The 12,860-nt window shown below is 30.6% G+C and overlaps 1 protein-coding gene across 2 annotated transcripts in view; it reads right to left on the bottom strand.

Annotated features, from left to right (window-relative positions):
- The window catches only part of LOC126746213 (UNC93-like protein), an 88,887-nt gene that overhangs the window by 10,304 nt on the left and 65,723 nt on the right, over positions 1-12,860 (bottom strand). For both annotated transcript variants that reach the window (XM_050454367.1, XM_050454368.1), the window contains exons 3-5: positions 10,958-11,244; positions 4,396-4,666; positions 4,176-4,335 (exon numbers count right to left, since the gene is read on the bottom strand). In XM_050454367.1, coding sequence (XP_050310324.1) covers positions 4,176-4,335; positions 4,396-4,666; positions 10,958-11,244 — 718 coding nt within the window. The remainder of the gene's footprint in view (positions 1-4,175; positions 4,336-4,395; positions 4,667-10,957; positions 11,245-12,860) is intronic.

Below are 12,860 nucleotides of genomic sequence, written 5' to 3'. Positions count from 1 at the left end.
TTCAAATTACAGACCTGTCGCATTTTTGTGAACATTTAAAAAATTTTTTAAACAATTAATTAAAAAAAGAATGACAATTGATCTACGCAGGATGCAATTAAACTGTTAACATTACAAACTTAGAACATTAAAAGGCTAGAATTAGTAAGCAACAACTTTGTTTAAATTTAACATGTGCACAGAGGCAAGGAAGGTGTATTATTTACAAACATAGATATCGATTCTTTCTTGTCAAGATTACGGGCATTTTCAAAAGAGGAAATTTTCAGCTATATAGATAATAACATATAATAATTTAATTTAAGTTAATTTAGCTTATTGCTGTTAGATTGTGGCTCAAAAATAAAAAGTAGAAATAAATATATGTTACTCTAAGCGCAAAAATAACATCTTCACCACATAAAAAAAAAATTTAATATTCATATTCCTAAAACCGCATCTACAAATTTGAAATTACAACACCGCAAGCAAAAGCTGATGTCATCTTGACAAACGCCATTTGAGTGTTTTTGTAAAGTGTTACTATGGTAAAAACTGTGCCGATTGTGCCGCAGTATGAAAAAAAGGCGATTCAAGCCAATCTTTTTACAACTAAATAACGATAAGTCATAAAATCACATCAACCCGTGAGAAACATCATCATAAACGTAGAATAATAAATATTTATTAAGAAATTTTTTAATAATCCTATAATATTTAATTGCCATAAAAATGCTTTTTATTAGATAAGTACCTTCACTCTAATGAAGTACGTTAAAAAAACGCAAAAAGGGTTATCTATTAATGATAAATATTTATCCTGTAAATATTTTTTAACGACGCCACTGGTAAAGATTACTTATGTCGGTAAAATCAAAAATGCAATCAAGCGACGTTGCTATGTTGCCTTTTTCTCTAATATACGTTATCTACATTTATTTAACTTTGAATGTTGACTTCTTTCTAGAGTATCTTATCATATTTTATGAAAAAAAAAACCTCATATCTCATTAAAGAGGAATAGTATTGTTTGTCAAAATAAGTGACAATTTTTTGACGATATTATTTAAAATAGTATCAAAAAAACACATTTTAGTGTGTTTCTCCATAAGAACATAAGATGTTGCAAGCAAACAAACTGCTCATAGTTCCAAGGCAATGCTAATTCTAGCCTTTCAATGTTCTAAGATCCCAAATACCTGATACACAAGATAATAGCGAAGCTTGCTTATGCCCGTGAAGTTGGATCTTTCGAAAGCATTTGATACTGTATGTATTGTAGACAATGGTTGAAGTTAAGCTTTTTTTTCTGCCAATACCGTTTATATTGACAGGGCCAATTTTAAGCAATAAAGGTTTGAACGCAGAGCCGTTCGCCATTAGGCGGTTTGAGAGAGTGAATACTTACAGAAATGCATAGGCAAAAGTTTAAGTTAAAAAAGTTTATAATGCTTTTTAGCTTGATTCTAGCTTAAAGGCAATCCCGCTAAACTAAAAAAGGAAAAATAAACATAAATTATCTTAACACGAACATTTCTACTCGAATATACCAATTTGTATTCATTAAACAGACAAGAAAGAAATATTTATTCTTTATCCTTCTTTAGTGAATGGAACAGACTGCTATCTATCGTCGGATTTCATTTTAGAAATCCCTTAGCAAGCTTAGCTACTCTCCAGCTGGTTTCTCAGTCTGGATCGTAGGATTTGTCATGCTTTGCCCCCGAGAGGGCTCTTGAGAAAAAGGTAACGTATTTAGTTAAGCTAAAGAGTAATATAATATTTTTATTGTTTACTTGAAATTGGATATTGTAAGATTATCTGATAAAAAGGTTTTAGTTAGGAATAAATTTATTTATATAAATATAAAAACAGTAATTTTAACAGAAACCTGTTTTAAAAGTAGATTTACTGTATCTATCAATGGCATACTAATATCGATATGCCACACTTGCAGCTCTTCCTAAAAATCTATGAAGGCAATAATTAGTTTAATTAGGCATTGAGAAAGGCCAAGGGCAGAAGAATAGAAAAGCACAAGAGGGCATATAATAACCTTCAGGTCTTCATGTTTGTCACGCCTGTAAGATTTTTTGTAACTTAATTATATAATATTCTTGTGCTGTATTCATTAATCATGTAACGGATCATCTTATAATAAATCTAAATTATCCATACATCCAAAAATTAAGAAAGAAGCACTTCAAATAGAGAAAGTAATAAAACCTCCAAAAACCAAGAAAATATACCAGTATTTAAAAATAAATGACACAAAAAGTGGTGAAGGGTTCAAAAAACTACATTGCTAGTTGTGGACTATTGGAGGCAAACCTTCAGGTACATGATATTTTAGACCACTAAAATAAAAAGCTTCAGAAATATCGGCTATTTTCAGCAATGGTGTCCGCAGACAAATTCTGTGGATCAAGATCATTCATTTCCCTATGCATTGCCTTCATTTCAAAACAGACCATCCTTTTTTCCTTCCACTCGTGAACTCTACATTCACGAGTTATTCAATACTTTAAATCATTATTATTAACAGACGGGGTTTTATAAACTTTGCTTGTTAACTACCCCCACCGGAAAAAATCTAGTGGTGCTAAGTCTGGCGACCGTGCGGGCCATTTAATTGCACCACGACTGCCAATCCACATTCCTGTAAACTGTTTATAATGCCACTCTCAGACTCTGTTAAAGCGTAGTGCGGGCGAGTTATATCTTGTTGGAAATACAAACTATTTTCGTTTAATATACCAACACAATTTTCATCCACTTAGCTTTTCAAAGTTTGGACGACTAAAGGATATATTGTATTTTCAAGAAGGTCTAAATAAATTGGTCCAATTTTTCGGTTTGGTCAAATAGGAGATTGTATGCCTTTTAAAATGATGGATCACATTTTTTTTTAAGAAGGTATTAAGAATCGGTAGTCTTGAAATAAAAGAACCATACAATATCTTAAAAAGTAATGCGAATAAACTCATTTGATAATGATTATTCGCATAAGTTTTTAAGATATTATGCAGTGCTTTTATTTCCTGTTTAATAATAATCTATAAATTAGTTAATAATTATATATTTTTAAGAGTTTTTTTTATTATAATATAGAAAACATCTCTGGATAATATACCTTTTTTTATATTATTTTTAAAAAAGAAGACATGTCTATCATCATCCATAGGAGATTGTACGAAGTATTGCCTCCTCAGCTAAATAAATATCCAGATATTAAGATTAGATGTAAGAAACTGAGAGTTGAGTTAAGTTGAGTGAGACTGAATTTATCTTAATCAACTTACTACATATAAATACTAAGATATACACGCTCAGCAAAATCTTTTTTTGGATACAAAACTAGTCGTGCATTAACAATCAAATTACAATAAAAAAAGCGCTAAATTAAACAGCGATCGACAAAAATTGACAATTCACGAATTTGCCGGAAATGCAATACTGGTACGTGGAATATTTACGTTAAATTTTGGTCGGATTTTAGTTTAAAGGGAAGTAGTAGGAAAATGCTCTTTTGTAATAATGACTTAGACTTATTACTGCAAGTAAATACATTTTCATTACATACGTTTACATTATCGAAAATATCTTTAAAAGATTAAGTCTAATTTAATACGTTATAATGTTAGAGGGGAGTAAGACTTATTTAGAAGTCTGATGGTTTGCTCCGATTATGTCGAAGAATGAAGAATCGCTTTCAAATTTCTGATTAAACTTAGGTACTTGAAGTGAATGTTTCCTAATTTTTTGTCATGTTTTTTATATGACTTAGATTACTTATAATTTATCAAGGTTCCTTAAATTTCTTTTTAACTATTTTATCAAAATCTTCAGTATTGTGCAATAAATAAAAGTGTTTATTTTCTTTCACTTGTAGAGCTCCCAACAGAAGTCATATTTTTATTAATATCTATGACATAATTTACCAAATAATTAAAATTATATAATTTACAAATGCAAAACGATAATGCACTTTATCATATTCTTCAGATCATTCATTATCAAATCAAATACACCATCACTTTAATTTAAAGGATCATTATCAGAAGTCAATGTGTTTTAATCTATTTTTTTTAAGCTAGTTTTAATCAATTTATTTTAATATGGTCAAAAGAATAAATACCGAAGTCTTTCTTAAGTCATCTTTAAGGCCTCTAAGTTCCTTAACATAAAATACTTACTGAGTTAAAATCAGCTGCAATAAACGCCTGTTCAGCTCCAATAAACATAGTGATGGGCAAAATAAGAATCTGATAAGGGTTGGCTAGTTGCCTAAGAGTTACAGCTAACAGTCTCAGTCCAGAGAGACCACTACCACTGCCTTTTCTACCATTGTCATACCTGCAAAGAAAATTTATTAACAAAAAAATTAAATTACAGCTTTTTGCCTTAGTTGCTTACCTTTTTGGTGAATCAACACCCAAAGCAACCGTTAAACTAGCAACAATCATGCAAACCAAATAAATACCAGCGATGGTATTAATTTTAGATGTAGAGGGTGGTGTTAAATTGGGTATGGCTTCCAGGGCTGTACCTGGGCAAAAATTAGCCCCACAGATGTCACCGGTGTCTCTGTGAGTCTCAGTCACATTTACTATATCCCTAAAGACTTCCGTAAGGTTTGCTTCAGTTGTATTGTTTACAAGCACATCAGAACTACCAGCAGAAAGTACTAAAATATAATAAATTGCTTGTGAAACCATTAAAAAGGCGATACAGCCGTCTAGTGACTAAGATACGTTTTAAATTAGAATTAAATCTCAATATAACCATATATTGCAAATTTATTAGGGTCGCTCGGTTATTATATTCGTAAGGGCTAAAGGGGTTCAAATTTTATGAAAATTAATATACATAAGGGTTAACAAATATTCCTGAGACACATCTTTATAATGGCTGCCTTAATAACACTTCTTAATTAGGATTAAGAATTGGGGAGATAAAATTTAACGAACAATCCTAAGTTTAATGAATGTTTTATTGAACTATTCCTAGGGATATTTCTAAGGTAATAAAGGAGACTAGGAGTTAAATATTATTTAATTAAAAAGGATAAATTAAATATTTGTTTAAAAATTTTAACAGAAATAATACATTTAGCGTATTTTTTTTATTATTGTTTAATGATAATATTTCACTGTAATGTAACCATTAGAATAAAAAAGCGAATTTTTTGTTTTTCTTTGAGATTTACTACCTGTTCAAAATATAAATTAAAGTCACCGAATCTAATAAGGTTAGCCATTTAAATAAATAATTATTCTTTTTCTGTTTGAATTTAATTTCATCTTATGTTTCACCTTAATCACTTTCATTTTCTTGTACAGGTATTAAGGAATTGCTGCTCGGCTCTCTACAACATTTCAAGTAAATATTCTTCAATTTTGCCTTCTTTTTTATTATCATTGTTCTTTTGTAAAGACACGAATGAGTTATTATTATTCTACTATTGATAACCAAATACCAGTAAACCTCCGGTTTTTTATAGATACCTTACTACTTTTTTTGCTTGTACAAATTTAAACGGTAAAGCAATTTATGAAGTTTTTATTATTTTCGGTTTTCTGAATAATCAGGACTAATCGTAAATGGTTCGTCTACTTAAGGTAAAACCAAAACCTGTTAACTAAAGTTTTTTTTTTGGAGGTGCCCTAGTGCAACATCTTGTATCTATTTGGTTTCCTATTTAAAGCTGCCTAATCACTGCTCCTTCTCCTAGAGACTAAATAAAAAAAAGTTACTATAACATTAAGCTCCTCTTCTTACAGGCGTAAGATTTAATGCAATTTTATATCCTCATCTTATCTTTCTCTGTAGATACGAAACAATTACGAGTTCTTTGAGTGCTCATTCATTAATGGATTTTAGTGGTCATCATGGCAATTTGAACCTTTAAAATAGCCTGAAAAGGGCGGTTGTTGTAGCATTAAACCAACTTCTCAAGTTTTTTAACCAATAAATTCTTCTCCTAGGACTCTCCTCTATAGAAGCAGCTGTAGGAGTTAATAATATTTTTCATTTTACATTATGTACCCAATATTTGTTTATTATTGTACCTAGATACATAAATGGAGCAACTTTTTCGATTTGCTTTATCTAATAGTCAATACAGTAGACTGGTTCCTTTCCGGATTATCATAAAGTTGATTTTATCTATATTCAGCGTTAGGCCCAATGTTTCACTAGTATCTTTCACGCTTGTCGTGAGTTCTTATATAGGTTTTTAATAATGTCAGAAATTACTACAGTATAGTTTGTGCACCTGATATTTTTAAATCAATAGCCGTTTATAGATCTTCCCAGTTCTATGTCATCTAGAATATTCTTTAAATATCTCTTCTGAGTTTATGTCAAGTCATAGGGGTAAGTATATACATCCTTGTCGTACTCCTCTTTGTATTTCAATTACATCGCTAGCTTCAACTTCGATTCGTATATTTGTTGTTTGGCCCCAATATAGGTTTACAATAATTTTTAAGTCCCGGTCATCTAATCAGACTTTTCTAAGGATATCTTCTAGTCTTCCACGCTATACTTTGTCAAATGCACTTGACGAGGCATGAAGACAAATCACAGTTCACGACGTTTCTAAAACAGCACTTAACGTACACAGAAAAGAGCTTTTCTTGCACCCATTACATTCCTGAAGGCAAATTGCGTTCTTCCAATGTACCTTTCTTCACATAGCTTATGTTCGTGCTTAACCCTTAGAAATGTCATAGAAGTTATTAGGCAATATTCTGAGGATTATTAAAAGCTGTGTTTTTTAGTAGTAGGTAAAATTATTTATTAGCAATTTTATTTCTTGGTCACTGAGAAGTTATAGAAGTTCAAAGTGGATTTTATCTAGACCAGGTGCTTTATTGTGTTTCATAAATTTTATAGCTTTTTAGTTTTACTTCTCAGTATAAATAAGCCTATGTTGTCTCCCAAAATACCGATTAAAGGAAGATTCTACTTCCGAAAATAAATCTGACGATGACGGTGAGTCTGAACAACTAAATAATTATTTTACGGGGAAGGACAAAAAAACAAAATAGAGAAAAGAAACTCCTAATGTTAACCAGAGATCATAACATCATTATCCATTTGCCTGGTCAGAAAGGAATTGCTAGAAATGCAGAAATAACGGGGATTGAGTGTTTAAATCTTTTACTAGATGAGTCTATCATACGAACCATTACTACCTGTACCAATATTTATATTGAAAGTATAAAAGAACGATTTGAACGAGAACGGGATGCAAGAAATACAGATGAAAGAGAGATAAGGGCATTTATAGGGATTCTTTATTTAATCGGTGTATTAAGATCATCTCGAAAAAACTTACATAAAATTTGAGACAACTCAAAAGGAAGTGGCGTAGAAGAATGTTACTTGGCAATGAGTGAGAAACGTTTTAGGTTTCTTTTGCGATGCATGCGTTTTGATGACATTAGATTAATTGATAAGATGGCTCCTATTAGGGAGATTGTTGAACAGTTTCTGGCCAATTTTCAAAGATATTTTATTGCAAGTGAATAATTGACTGTCGATGAGCAACTTCTGGCATTTCGTGGACGTTGCTCATTCAAGCAATATATACCAAGTAAACCGGCTCGATATGGTATGAAAGTGTTTTCTTTCGTGGACGTCAAATCTGGTTATACATTCAACCTTAAGACGTATTTAGGGACCCAACCTGAAGGACCATATAAATTTAAAAATTCCGGAGAAGAAATAATCCTTAGATTAGTAGAACCAGTGGCAAACACTAACCGCAACATAACTGGCGATAACTGGTTTAAAAAATTACTTATTGAAAAAAAGCTAACTTATATTGGTACAATGCGAAAAAATAAAGTAGAATCACCAAAGGAATTTTTGCCAAACAAAACTAAGAAGTGGGATCTTCTATATTTGGATTCCAGAAAGACTGCACAATTGTGTCGTATTGTCCAAAGAAAAGTAAATCTGTAATGTTGATTTCAAGTATGCACCATGATAATGCAATTGATGCTGAAACTGGAGACGCTAGAAAACCTGAAATAATCACAATGTATAACCAAGCGAAGTTTGCCACGGATCGACTAGACCAATTGTGTGCAAAATATGATGTATCAAGAAATACTCGCGGATATCCGATGGTAATCTTTTATAACCTGCTAAATATTTCAGCAATAAATGCTTTATGCATTTATAAGTCTAATAATTGGAACAGAAAGATAGCACGGTCAGATTTTAAAGAACTTGCATGGGAATTGATTAGGCCTCAAATTGAATTTAGAGCTACACTTATCCAAGTCTCTCCGGAATTTCAACGGCGCGCCCGCCGTGTTTTATTGGGAATTTCAGAAGTGGTAACACGTCTCCCACCTGTAATTAGAATTACTGTCAGCCGTTGTTCATTTTGTGCCAGGAATCGCGATAAGTCCACTCAAAAATATTGCAAAAAATGCCAAAGATACGCCTGTAAAGAACACTTGAATGAGACCGGTGTAGAGTGCATGCAGTAAATTCAGACCAGTTTTGTCTTTGTTATGTAACGTAGAATAAATGTTTATTTTTTTGTTTCGCCAGGATAAGTTTTGTTATTCCACGTTTTATTTGATGTTAATGTTTTTTTTTCTGCCAAAATTAGGAGAATTTTTTTAGAACTTATTTTTGTATTTAAGTGCAAGATTAACTTCATAAATTAAATAAAATAAGTTATCCTAAAATTAAAAGCATTTTTTGTTTTCTTTTACAATATTTACATGTTACTATCTTATAAACATTTAAAAGAACTAATTTTTTAACTTTTTTCTGAAGTTTGGATAAATCGATCCATTAAAATAAATAAATAAATTGGGTTATCAATTGGGTTGCTACCACCGTATCCCACGCGCCTAACTTAGGGTTAAAGACTTCGATTTCTTGGAATTTATTTTCTATACTACATTGTTTGTAACGAAAAGTAAAAATATGATTCAAGGCATATTAGAGAAGTTAGATGTGGTAGATACTGGAAAAATGGACCAACTTTTTGGCATGAAAACCCATCTGAGACCCAGGAATCATTGACGATCTAATTTGTTGGCCGAATATTGTGTCAATTCGTTTGTTTTCCTTAGGATCCTATATTTCACTTATCTCCGAGATTCATTCATAAGGTCAAGAATCTCTTGGGTCATCCATAGTTTGTCTTTTCTTTTTGTGTCTTGGTGATGTTTTTTGCTGATATTTGTTATGACCTCTTGTAGGGCGCTTATCTATGGCTTGACGTTTACCTTGTCTTGTTTGAGTTTTTATGTGATTATTTCTGGATTTTTTAGTTTTTGTAGGTCCTATGGTTTTTTCTTTTATTATTTTTATTTTTTTTAATATACTCTTAAATTTGCCGATGAAAGGGTTATGGTCAGATTGTATTAGTGATTATATCTACACCTGGATATATTTTAACGGATGTAGAGCTATGCTGGAATCTTTTGATAATTAATATAAAATATATTTGATTCCTTATAATGTTACCCGTTTTTTCTCTGGACGAGCGCTATGTATATAATCGTAGTTCGTAGAAGGCGTCAACCTCTTCCTTACTTTCGTCAGTTATAGGTGCGTAAATTTGTATAATATTAGGGCTTACATATATTATATATGAAAGAATTAGAGCTTTTCTTTCAGATATTACCACGAACTTTGTAACAGATTTGGAAAGGTTTTTGTTAAAGTGAATCCTTCGCTATATTCATGTTAATCATTAGTGTCCAGCCTAAGCATCATAATCACTCAGTACTATCTTAGTAATTCCGATGATACCTATTTTTACTCGGTCTACTTCACTATATTACAATTTACAAAAATACCGCCGAGTATCAACGTGGTATTATTATTTTATAACTCATCTTCCTCTTAATTTATTTGATAATAATATTCCTTTGGTTGCTACTAAGATCCTAGTTTATACATTCTATTACTAACTTAGAAATATTAGAGGAAATAATTTTTGTGGTTGCTATTGCAATGATTTAGTTTGCGTTTTTATGATATGTTCCGATGGCAAATTCTTCAGCTATAAAGTTCAAATATTCAGCTCTATCCATGCTGTTTTGAAATCTCTGATCTAGGTAGATCCTATTCAGGTATTCATTGGTACATTTTAATGGTAGTGGAAACCTTAGATATGAAGGATTAATTGAAACCTTTCCAAATGCTGTTATAAAATACTTAATTTAGCTGCATTGATGAACTGGTCTAGATTTACCACGTCATACAGTAATGAAGACAGAGTCATAAATTATTTATCATAGATATAAATTAATATAAATATTAAAATTGAAAACCAGATTACCGAAACACAAATTAAAATTTTTCTCGTCAACTCCAAATGCTATGGAAACTAATAGAAGTAAACTTAGATTTCGGTGCCTGGTGTAGATAATCTGTTAAAAACTTTTTTTCATCTGTTTTCATTAGATATCGCTCTGTATATTTTTAGGCTATTAATCAATAATTTTTTTTTATATTATCCAACAATAAAAGATCTGCTAGAGTAGAAGCGAGTATTCTATAATGAATATCTAGAAGATAGTATTCTAGATATTTATTTCAGCAGTCTAGAATTAAGATTTGAAGGCAGGGTGTCGGTGTCCTAATTGGTTAGAAGCATTTGCACTGCACATGCAGAGGTTAGAGGTTCGAAACTCAGAGTTAAATCACATCACAAAACAGTTTTAATACTAACCAGAACTCTTTATTTTATTCTTTGCTAAGTGTTTCGCTTCAACATCTTTAGAAAAAGATTAAAACTCGATTTTACTCTAAAATAAAGAGTGTTGGTTCGAGTAAGAACGGTTTTGTGATTTGAGTGTAACATCAAAGGCTCCAATCATAGGACTACAAAGTTAAATCATTTAATTTTTTAGTTTACGTTAATTCCGAAACATCCCTTATCTGTTTAAAATCTGAATGAGTTGCAGTATATAAAAAAAAAAATCTTTCTTACCGGCAGAACTGATCAAGTTTCCCCACACTTGAGAAAACTGATAAAACATAAAGAAAACTCCAAAAAATCTCGTAACAACAATATCTGCTCCAATCCCGGTAACTTGTGAGTAGGCCTCCGATAAAATTGTTAAGAAAGTGCATTTGGCGCACCAGAGTGGTCCACCTCCAAAACCGACCGCCAGACCAGCTGGAATCATCGTAAAAAATCGGGGATAAAACTGTGACATGATAAAAGGCATATAAGCCACGAAAGCCAAGGATATTGTCCATTTTGCTCCTAACCATCTAAAATAAAAATCAAATAATTTAATATTTAATGTTTCATATTGTTTTTGTTGTTTGTACCTTGTAACTTATAAATCTGTTATATGGTGTTTTAAAATCAGACGAATAAGCACAGAGGCCTCTCGACAGTCAAGCCTAGTATTTGGTTATATTATTTTTAAAACGTTTTATATTTTGGCTGTATTATGCTGTTCTATTCAATAGCCATTAATTGCAAATAGACTAAATATGTCAAGTTATTTCAACTTCAACTTTTATTCAAATCAAGTAGTTTTATAGGGGATGGAAGGTGTAAGGACTATGACTCTAGGGTTGTAAAGTCGGAGCCTTGTAACCAACATAGTTTTCTTTTAATTCGTTATTTATATATCTTTAAAATTAAAAAAAAAACATTTAGTTTCTTGCTTTTTTAGATTCAAAACTATAAATGCTGCATTAAAATTTTTTTATAATTTTGTAAACTTATATACATATAATGAACAAATTATAGAATAGTCATAGCTTAACTAATATATTATGTAAATATATAATTTTTTTCTTATTGGTGAAAAAACGATTATTGAGTTGATTGATAGGTTACAAACTCTTTAAGCTTTAAACCGCCTTTCGACAAATTTTCTATCTAGCGAAAACTTTCAGCGCAATCGATCAATCTTGCTGGAAAACTAGACGTGCATCCAAATAGTTGAAATTTGTTCTTGATCGTAGAGATTTTGCTGGCTAACGGAAATAAGATGATATGCAGTTAGGAGTTAAGGGGAATTGGGCTTGAAGGGATTTAGAAAAGAAGGAAAATAAGAGAAATGTATAGAATTGGTTTATTTTTAAATTTAGAATCGTATTATATTATTGAATTTTATTTAGTTGCTTTAGAAAAAATCTTCTTAATTGTTTTTAAAATAACTTAACTAATGCTAATTTAGTCAATAATAGATATGCAGTTAAAATGAGTATTATGGATACTCTGAAAAAGCTTTTTCTTAAATAATTCTAGAGCGACAATTAACCAAATTTAACTTCTTTTTTAATAAAAAAAATATTAACAATTGTTTAACTGTTAATTATGCATAATCTTACTAAAATTAAGACTTTTTTTGCTAGATTATTTATATCTGTTTTAAAATACATATTAAAAGCTTTAAATATTAAGCAAAGCAAGACATTTTTTACAGACATATTAATTAAAAAACGCATATTAATTTATTTAAAGTAGCAGATGTTGCCCTCCTATTTTTTATATGTTTATTTTTATCCCTATAATCCCGCTTCACAAAAAAGGATATACAGTATTGGCCATAATAAACGGAACTTTTAGGATATTGAAATATTTCCGATTGGTTTTTGTTAATTGTAAAAGCTTATTTACTAAACTGTAGTATATGCATAAATCAACGAGCAGCTGAGCTTTAGACTCAAAAATCAAAAATAAGCTGAACAATATTTGGAACAAAATCTTTTAATTCTTAAAAAATATACAAAACTTAAATTTTTTATCTTAAATATTATACAAATTAATACTTAGTGTAATAACCTCTTGCATTAACAACTTGCTGCATTCTTTTAAGCATTGATTCAATTACATTTTTTATTATTATCCTGTTCAGACTGGACCCGCC

The sequence above is a fragment of the Anthonomus grandis genome, chromosome 17 (genome assembly GCF_022605725.1).
Source record: "Anthonomus grandis grandis chromosome 17, icAntGran1.3, whole genome shotgun sequence".
NCBI lineage: Eukaryota > Metazoa > Arthropoda > Insecta > Coleoptera > Curculionidae > Anthonomus > Anthonomus grandis.
This window is presented reverse-complemented; position numbering and strand designations above follow the sequence as displayed.